The 10,000-nt window shown below is 48.4% G+C and overlaps 1 protein-coding gene across 1 annotated transcript in view; it reads right to left on the bottom strand.

The window, feature by feature from the left end:
- The window catches only part of grin2aa (glutamate receptor, ionotropic, N-methyl D-aspartate 2A, a), a 99,554-nt gene that overhangs the window by 15,291 nt on the left and 74,263 nt on the right, over positions 1 to 10,000 (bottom strand). Inside the window, exons 5-6 of the mRNA XM_084676976.1 lie at positions 7,112 to 7,314; positions 692 to 863 (exon numbers count right to left, since the gene is read on the bottom strand). Coding sequence (XP_084533102.1) covers positions 692 to 863; positions 7,112 to 7,314 — 375 coding nt within the window. The remainder of the gene's footprint in view (positions 1 to 691; positions 864 to 7,111; positions 7,315 to 10,000) is intronic.

The following is a 10,000-nucleotide window of genomic DNA, read 5'->3' as shown; positions in this document are numbered from 1 at the left end:
AGAGAGAGTGGAAGACAGGAGGGACAGAGGGAGAAAGAGGGATGGAGGAAGGGGGGACCGAGGGAGGAGAGGGAGACGAAGGAGATGGCAGGGGCAAAGAGAGAGAGAGAGAAAGAGAGAGGGAGAGAGAGAGAGAGAGAGAGAGAGAGAGAGGGAGAGAGGGAGAGAGAGAGAGAGAGAGAGGGAGAGAGAGAGAGAGAGAGAGAGAGAGAGAGAGAGAGAGAGAGAGAGAGAGGGAGAGAGAGAGGGAGAGAGAGGGAGAGAGAGAGAGAGAGAGAGAGAGAGAGAGAGAGAGAGAGAGAGAGAGAGAGAGAGAGAGAGAGAGTGGAAGGATGGAGAAGGAGAGAGAGACGGGAGATGGAGAACGAGAGGGATAGCCGGAGAGAACAGAGGGTGAACAGAGGGAGACAAAGAACAAAGGAGAAAAGCAACAATTAAAAAAAGACATCAACCACCGTTTCATCCCATCCAATCTGTCCAGCATCAGCAGTCCTATAAAGACTACGAGTAAACGTAATGATCTCCCATCAGAGAGGTTAAACAGAGAGCAGATGCTCAAGCTTTGGAGGCCAAGCTCAGTGGTTAAAGCTTTTGACTCTCAATCAAAAGGTTGCCGGTTCAAATACCCCTTTGTGTGATGAAACGCTCTGCTAAATGAAGCCTTCCTGGTTAGGACGTGCGAGCGGCTCACCTCTCCCACCATCCCGTTCCACACGTTGTTTATCTTTTTCCCGTGTTTACCGTTGGTCACCAGGTAAAGATCGTAGGTGAACTTGACATACTTGGCTATCTTCTTCAGGATATCAATGCAGAATCCCTTACAGCACTTCTTGATGTATGTCCCGCCCGCCTCCGTAGTGTTGCTGGGGAAACATAAGCAGAGACGCGTCTCATTGGCTGACATTTCCAGGTGCGGTCTTGGAGCTGTCCAATGGGAATCCTCGGCTTGACACAGAGGTGAATTGTGAAGGCAAAGATTGTCCGCAGGAAGTGACACAGGGCTATAGAGGGGGGTATAGTGTGATTTTGTCTTTCCCAGGCATAGCCAGACTACACTAGCTGCAGACCTCCAGTACACACATGCACACTACTGTATATTGCCATGTGTGTGGGGACCGAGATGTGGTAAGGTAGAGGGAGAGAGGGAAAGAGGAGGGAGAGGGGGAAAACAGAGAAGAGAGAGGGAGAGATCGAGAGGCAGGCATGAGGAAGAGGGGGAGAAGGAGAGGAAGAGGTAGGGAGGAGGGAGAGAAGGGTATAGAGAGGGTTGAGGGGAGGAGAGAGAGAGAGAGAGACAGAGGTTAGAGAGGAAGGAGAGACGGAGAAGGGAGAGGTACAGGAGGGAGGGGGAGGTGAAGGGGAGGCAGAGAGGGGAAAAGAGAGGGAGAGTGCCCTTTCCATAGACTTTTCCCTGGGACTCTTGCACCCTGTAGTTAAGGGGGCAGGGGAGGAGTGAAGGGGCGGGTGGGCGTGGGGGGGGGGGGGTATGGCAGTAATACAACAGAATACAAGGAGACAGTACTTCCATCACCACTCTGTACTGGCTGAGCTGTGCCTGCCCCAACAGCATCTAACCGTACTGAGTGCACTCTCACTCTATGCTCTCTCTCTCTCTCTCTCTTTCTTTCTCTTCGGAAAGTATGATGGTTATGCATATGTAATCATTCTACCATCTGTGTCTGTGAAGCTGAGAGGAAAGGACATCGTTCAGACATGAAATACACACACACACACACACACACAAGGGTGCCCACTTCTCTCTCTCGACCACCTGGGACCGTCATTTAACTTTTAGATTGAAGCTAATTTGAAGCACGTCCTTGTATTTTATGCACATCAACTCCTTGAGTAGGTCTGTTTCATAGAATTTCAAAGCAAGGAAAGGAGGGAGGGAGGGAGGGAGGGAGGGAGGGAGGGAGGGAGGGAGGGAGGGAGGGAGGGAGGGAGGGAGGGAGGGAGGGAGGGAGGGAGGGAGGGAGGGAGGGAGGGAGGGAGGGAGGGAGGGAGGGAGGGAGGGAGGGAGGGAGGGAGGGAGGGAGGGAGGGTACATGGATGGAATCATTCTGAAAATGAGAAAAGAAGCAGAGAATGAGAGAGGGAGAGAGGGAAGGATAGAGCAAGAGAAGGATGAAGAGGCAATGCTATCCGGATACTAAAAGAGAGATCCTTGTTGAGCTGGCTCAGCAAAATCCACTTCCAGATCAATCAGAACTCCGCTGTAGCTGGCTGTGACGTACACAATGAATTCCCTAGGAGACCGGATCACACACACACACAAACACACACTCACACACTCACACACACACACACACACACTCTCTGTCTCTCTCACACACACACACACACACACACACATACACTCTCACACAGATAGTGAAATCTGTAGTGTATCAATGTACCACAACAACAATTGTCATGACCAGCACAGAGAAAGACCACATAAATACACAAAAATGTATCAAATTGAAGAATAATGGATGACGAGCGAGAGAACGAGACAGAGAGAGAAAGAGATAATAGAAAGAGAGAGGGAGCTAAAAATTGGGAGTAGGGAACAATAATATATAAATATATATACAATAGGAGTCTGAAGTCATGTTTCAAACATTCAAGTGGCATGGACCGTTTTGTCTAATATACACCATGACTTTATTGGCATAACCCAGTTATAACCCTGTTATAACACTAGTCATAATCCCAGTCACAACCCCATTCATAAACCCAGTCATAACCCCAGTAATCACCTCAGTCATAACCCCATGTATAACCCCAATAATGATCCATAACCCCAGCCATAGCACCATTCATAACCCCAATAATGACCCATAACCAGCAAATCACATTGAGAGTACATAAGCCTAGTAAGCCTACTAAGAAACTATGAAGGAGCATTCATGTGCAGACATCAATCCACGTTCCTCTTACTGCACATCTACAACCCTCACTGGTGGTGCTCTCCAGAGAACTCTGTGTACACCATGTTCTAGAACAGCCAGACTTAATCTCCGAAGTTCTCGAACAGCCTGCTCCCATTTACAGTAGCCATGCCACAACAATGCTGCATGTACTGTACAGGCCTGCCTGTGTGTGTGTGTGTGTGTGGGGGGGGGGGGTGTGGGTGTGTGTGTGTGTGTGTGTGTGGGGGGTAGGGCCTGGGGGGTCTCAAGAGTGAGATAGCAGTCCAACCTGCATGAGTGGCTCTCGAACTCCACATGCATGGATACATCCCCCCCTTTCTCCAGCACCCCTCTGTCTCTCCATCCCTCCATCTCCATCCCTCCATCTCCAAATGGGCACCATTGATGCTTGAGTTGGCATCGCGCTGTCGGAGGAACGCATCCAAACGCACTGGCCTGTGGGTGAGTGGACATGTGGCCGCAACGAGAGTGTACTCTCGTGTGTGTGTGTGTGTGTGTGTGTGTGTGTGCGTCTTCCCAGTGCTCCTCTCCCTCCATCTCTCTGGTCTCTTCCACATTCCAGACCTCCTCTGAGAGCTTCCATTGTCCGCCCTACTTCGCAGCGCGCCGAGAGCCTGTTAAAAGTCCCCTGTGCATATCATCCTGGGATGCTATTTCAGCTGACTATTAATCAACTGTGAGAGACTCTGCGTGTGTGTGTGTGTGTTCATGTTTGAGTGAGACGAGATATTATTAAAGCTTGCTATGAATGAACTCCCCTACATTTTGAACGGGACGCCAACCACCCAGAGATTTGGCTACTTTCAACTACGGGACCACTTTGTATGTATGTGTGTGAGAGACGAGGTGTGTGTTTGTCTGGCACATATAGCATGTCTGTGCCCACAGTTGAAAGCCATGTAGGCTACAGGTGTGGCATCACTCAGGGAAACAAGCGTGGTGTGTGTGTGCATGTGTGTGTGTTCATATGTGTTGGAAGGGGGAACTAAAGTGCTGACTGGAGAAGTGCTGCTAAGGGGACCGAACAGGCTGCTGCACACCTGTAGCTGGGAGGTCGAGAGGGTGCTTCAGAGGGCCTAGCATTATTTGCACCTGGTAAATGAAAAACGGGGACAGAACTGGAGGAGGAGGAGGGATTAGAGGAGGGGGGAACGGGATATAGAGCTTGAGGGAGGAGGAGGAGGAGGGGAGAGAGGAGATGAAGATAGAGCGGGGAGGGGCAACAGTGAGCATTTTGCTGCTCTGGTTGTCAGAGAAGGCTAATGTGCTACATTAGAGGCAAAGAGCTGCAGGCATTGAGATAGGGATGGAAGGAGGAAGGGGATGGAGAGATGGAGGGATGGAGAGATGGAGGGATGGAGAGATGGAGAGAGCGAAAGAAGGAGGAAGGTGGAAAAAGGCAGAGCAGTTAGCGGAGGAAAGGACAGCCCATTAAGGTCTCAGGACTTTCACTGGACAGAGAAAGAGAGGAGGTGTATAAGAAGAGGAGAGATGCCATGAAAAACGTGCCAAGTGGTAACATTACAGGATGTATGTAAGGATAGAGGCAAGAGAAGCAATACGAAATAAGGAAGAAAGGGTGAGAAAGGAGGAGGAAGAGAGTAAGAGCAAGCTGGAGATTCATGGCTCTTTCCAAAAGACGTGTTTGGAGTTTTTCTATTGGGGCTGGCAGTTTAAACACCACCAAAATCATTAAACAGCTAATTCTCACATTATCACTTGCTAGTTGTTGCTTGCCACTAACAGCAACTTAAAAGTGATTTCAGATAAACGTATGTTGATATAGTTGATGTGCATGTCACACTGAGAGAAGTCAAACTCCAGGGCCCTGCAGCGTCTGATAGGGGTAGGCACGCTACAGCACAGGCTGTAGTGGGACAGCTGACTAGAAGGAGGAATAGCTAGATGGATGGAGGGATGGATGGATTGATGCACAGATGAATGGATGGACGTAGGATTAAAAGGTGAATTGAAAGATGAATGAAAGGATGGACGGATGCCAGAAAGAAGGAATGATGGATAAATGGAAAGATGGTGTGGTGGGGACCTCCCCACTCTGTATGTGATGCCCTCTTGTCTCACAAGGAAGCTTCAAAAGGGTTTTCTTGAGACAATATGTCGCCAAGCAACCATTTGTGCTCGCCGTTTGTGGTTGGAATTTGAACCAAGAGCATACCTTGCCAGAAAGTTCTTCAAAACTTCACCTTTACAACAAGAGTTGAAGGTGGAGGATTATGAGAGGAATATTTGTGTAATGTCTGCTACTTTGTTGTAATGTTGGGTTTACTGTCATATTCTAGTAACTTCTCCTTCTTCCTGAAAGATAACCAATTCATCCTTGGTCTCTACATAGAGCCAACATTATAAAACAACCATTCAACTATATTTTATAACTGTACAAAGATGTCCAAAACATTATTTGAACACTCTTATAAACCAGCCAGAGACCAGTTCACACCTTTGGTAGGTGTGAAGGAAAGAGGGGGAGTTGAGAACCCAGCTTCCCCCAATCAACTTCTGACTTCAGAGACAGGACTCGTAATTCTGAACTGTATAAAACTCATGAGAGGACAATCGATCTCTGAGTCCAGCGACACCAACGATGGCATAGTAAACGCTGTCACGTTTGGAGTTCCAAAGGATCTCGCCAAGCTTCTCTTGGGATTCAACAAGATTGGGGACGGCAACACGACTTGAACGATTCTGCAGAAGTACCCAAACCGCAATTCCAATTGCAGACCGGATGAAATCACACAGACTCAGTCTCATGATGACCTGCTGTGCAGCCGCACATTGATTTGGGATATTCTTAAAATGGGCCTTGAACGCAAACTGCCCCCACCTTCATGGATCAACCCTGATCGAACGCAACTACGACTGGTGAAGATGCCACACTGGTCATCAACCACTGATCAATCAACAAGAATTCAATGATTACTTCATTACTTGTATACAGTTTTGAATGTTCTGAATAGAATAAACAATGTTTGATTTGAAGCCTGCTATATTAGCTCATGAGAACATGACCCTTGGGCATGTCCAGAAGAGATGTATGTCTATCTATGAATTATGTTGCTTGTATAATGATAAACTGTCATAAGGCTGTTTGTATGCCTGGATAGCCATTACATAGTTATTTTGAAAGATGCAACTAAGAAAAATCTGTGACACCACTGTAGATTGTAGGTTACAGGTCACAATGTTACCAAAGTGTATAAAGCCATGCCACTTTGAACGTGGAAAATAAGAGGAAAGTCAGGGCCATTTTGAGGAGCCCTATCTAAAGCCTAAACAAAAGCTTTCAGGCACCATGAATGCGGCGTCTTCTCTCTGTGTTTGCGAAGGCTATGTTGATTGTCACCCCTACCACCCATATTGTGATACTATTTAACTATTCTTCATTCCTGTATTCTTTGTCCAGTATTCTGAAATGCTCAGGTTGAGTGTGTCAGACACCTGCACCTTACAGATCTGTTATCAATTCTTGGATTTTTTACGAGGAATTGTGTACACTAGAGACTTCTTCACTACGGCTCTTTCCTCCCTGTAGCATTGGCGTGAGCTATGTTTAGGATTTGTAAGGAAGTAATCACTGACTGTACAATGTTTGCCTTTCTTACACCAAGTTAGACCATTTCATTCTGTTTATTGAAACCAACTTCCATATCAAACTCCAACTTCTTCATACTCTACATATTTACTTTAATCAATTATTCGTAAAATATTTTTTTGACATGTGCATGTTCACTATTGTTGTGATTTTCTCTAGTAAATTAATTCAAATTAATTCCTTCAGAATACTGATTAATACATACTAAACTAGAGGTCTCCTTGGTCTCCTAAAACCAATATCAAGAGGTGGTGCCCCGATGACTCAATACTTGAGTATAGATGAGGTCATCTATTCTCAAACGATCACGCCCCGCTACAACGGAAAGGTGGATGGAAGGAAAGAATACGTGGAGGATGAATGAATACCTGGCTCCTCACAGATCCTTAGGGTCGAGCAAAAGATACACTTAAGAAAACGCTAAACGAGACCGACCGACCGAGAAGAGAGAGAGGGAGAGGAACTCCTCGATCTTGTTTCTCCCACAGCGGCCCTACGGAGGAGCAGAGGAGGCAGACGGAGAGACAAACGGAGTGATAGGACAGCACGGCAGGCAGGCAGGCAGGCGGGCGGGCGGACGCACTCTTTGATGTGTTTCCTGCAGGGGACCGAGTTCCTCATGCAGGTGCCAGTCAGCCTCTCCACGTCCTCCACGATGACGAAGGGCTTCTCCTCCAGAGTCACGATGCTCAGGTGGTTGTCGTCCATCTCGGCGTCGCCAAACGAGTTGAAGCGCGGCCACACCGGGTACTTGACCGTCAGGGTGCGGTTCTCCCAGCGGCCCATCTGAGGAGAGGACGGCCACAGGGTTACACACGCGCGCACCGTGGGAACGAACAAACGAGCTGGACACTCAGACAAACACACATCCAGTCTGAACGGGCGCACAGTGTGGACGCGCGCATACAATCGAGACGCACACGCAGGCTGGACACACAGTCACAGTTTGGACACACACAGAAACACCAAAAATATTTTGGGTTCTGGATGTAGTCCAAGCATCCGCTAACAAATACACACACCAGAATACCTTCCACACACACACACACGTGCATACCATTCTGTGTACTGTACCGGCAGAAAGACCGACAGGACAGATAGATATGTGGGTTACTCAATAATTCAGTGAGTTGTCAACATGGTGATGTCACGGTTCCCCCTTATGGAATCTTTCTAGTTAAATTTGTGTTGGTGTGGGGGTGTGTTTGTGTGGTGTGTGTACACAGTATGCACATGTGTATGTACTGTAAGTGTGTGTGTGTTTGTGTACAGTATGCATGAGTGTGTGTGAGTACAGTATGTGTGTGTGTGCAGCATGCAGAAAGACTTACGATACCATCAATACTTAATGTTACAGGAGTCAGAAAATGGCAAAACCTTACACTGCCTCTTCCTCCTTTTTCCCTCATCCCCTCATCCCTGCTGCCTCACTCTTCATTCACGTGCTCTCTCTCTCTCTCTCCTCCAACCTCTTTTTCCTCTTTCTCTTTGCCTTGGGAGAATACGCCTGACTCCTCTGCAAGTTCTGCAAGTCGACCTGACTGCAACCGGCTGAATGAGTCAGTCCACGCACACTCGCACGCGCGTACTGTATGTGGTGTATGTGTATTTGCATGGGGTGCGTGCACGTGCGCGTGCATCTACGTCTGTGTGTGCACAAGAGTGCGTGCATACTTGCGCATGTGTACGAGAGAGCGCGTGAGAGTGTGTGTGTGTGTTTACAAAAGTCAGGCCTGCCATTTCCTCGGCGACAGAAAGGCTTGTTGTTGTGCATCCTGACGACCTCATTAAGTAACTATAATGAAAGAGAGCTCGCTAGAACAGGCAGGCAGAGAAAACACATCATAATGCTTCATTTTCACTCTAATTGTATTGCCTGCTTAATGGAAAACACGTCTAGATTGACTGTGCATGTGTCTGTTTGTGTGCACGGGAGTGTGTACATGGGGCGTCTAGGTGCTCCAGTGTGCTCTCTGTTTCTCTGTGACGGCGCGAGAAAGAGTGTATCGTGTGTGTGTGTGTGTGTGTTAGGGCTCAGTTAGTTGTTTACAGTGGACAGTGTACAGTGTGCTTCTCACTGCACAGGTCTCTTGTAAGTTCCTGTAAGATCCCTTACCTGTGTTCACCTAGCAGCCTACTGAGACTGTGTGTGTGTGTGTGTGTGTGTGTGTCTGTGTGTGTGTGTGTGTGTGTGTGTGTGTGTGTGTGTGTGTGTGTAAGCCGTGTTCTTCTTGCAGCTACCTGGTCCTGGAGTCACAGAAGCACATTGTTCAGAGCCCTATTCCTGTCACTTTACACGGGACCTGCCGAAACACGCACACACACACACATCACACACACATCACACACACATCAGCAGCACCGCTTGACTGGCTAACTCATTAGCACCCAGATAGAGGAGAATGTGACATTAGCATTTTAATTGTTTCTCCGAGTGGCCTTCCACGGTCACAGGGCAGAGACATCTCAACCTGTTTTCCCTGTCAGCCTCTCACATGCCTGGAACGTGTGTGTGTGTGTGTGTGTGCCACCTTCCGTTCTCAGGGGAGATTAAATATGGTCCCTTTATCTAAACCCAGCTGTTTCTCATCCCCCCCGTCCCAATGAAGTGTGTGTGTGTGTGTGTGTGGGGGGGGGGAGACAGGGGGTGGGGAAAGGGGTTCTGGGGAGAGGGGGGTGCGGGGGCCGAGGGGAACAACGGGGCGTCGGAGGATAGAATAGAGTGGAGGACGGACCCGTCGGAGGTCGGATTGGTCAAGCATCAGACAGCACTCACTGTACAGTACTGCTGTACACACACACATCCGCCACACACACACATACAGTACACACGTGTGCGTACGCCATACACACAGGCACACACGTAGTGTGCACACACACACATGCGCACACATGCCACACACACACACACCATAAAACACCTACTCACACACAGCCTCATCGCTAACTGATCTGGTCACATAAATCAATGTGCTTGCCTGGCGGACTTGGCAGAGAGATATATGGGAGGCCCTATATGGAGGATGTTAAAGACGGGAGGAAATAAGAAGGAGAGGAGAGGGGGAGGAGAGCAGGAAGTCGCTGACTTCAGCAGCCTGTCCAGTTTCCTGTCCTCCTCTTCCTCCACCTATCTTCCTCGCACACCCCCTCTCTCTTTATCCTTCCCTCGTTCTCTCTCTCTCTCTCTCTATCTCTGTCTCTACTCTCTCCCTCTCTCTTTGTCAGCCTACAGTCTCTAAGCTCTTCAGTAATTAAAAAGAAGTGGCCATAAACGAATGCAGAGAGAAATCTCCCTATCGACCAAGCTCAGAGCCAAACGCTGACTCTATCTTTGCCCCAGCTTACACCACACACACACAGATACACACACCACACACACACACGCCACATTTACACCAAGATACAGCCACCACACCACAAACACACACACGCCACACTTATGCAATCAGACAGCCACCGTACACATTTACAG

The sequence above is a fragment of the Hypomesus nipponensis genome, chromosome 17 (genome assembly GCF_054491055.1).
Source record: "Hypomesus nipponensis isolate SF chromosome 17, ASM5449105v1, whole genome shotgun sequence".
In the NCBI taxonomy this organism is placed as follows: Eukaryota; Metazoa; Chordata; class Actinopteri; order Osmeriformes; family Osmeridae; genus Hypomesus; species Hypomesus nipponensis.
The sequence above is the reverse complement of the archived record's forward strand: the minus strand, read 5'-3'. Positions and strand labels throughout refer to the sequence as shown.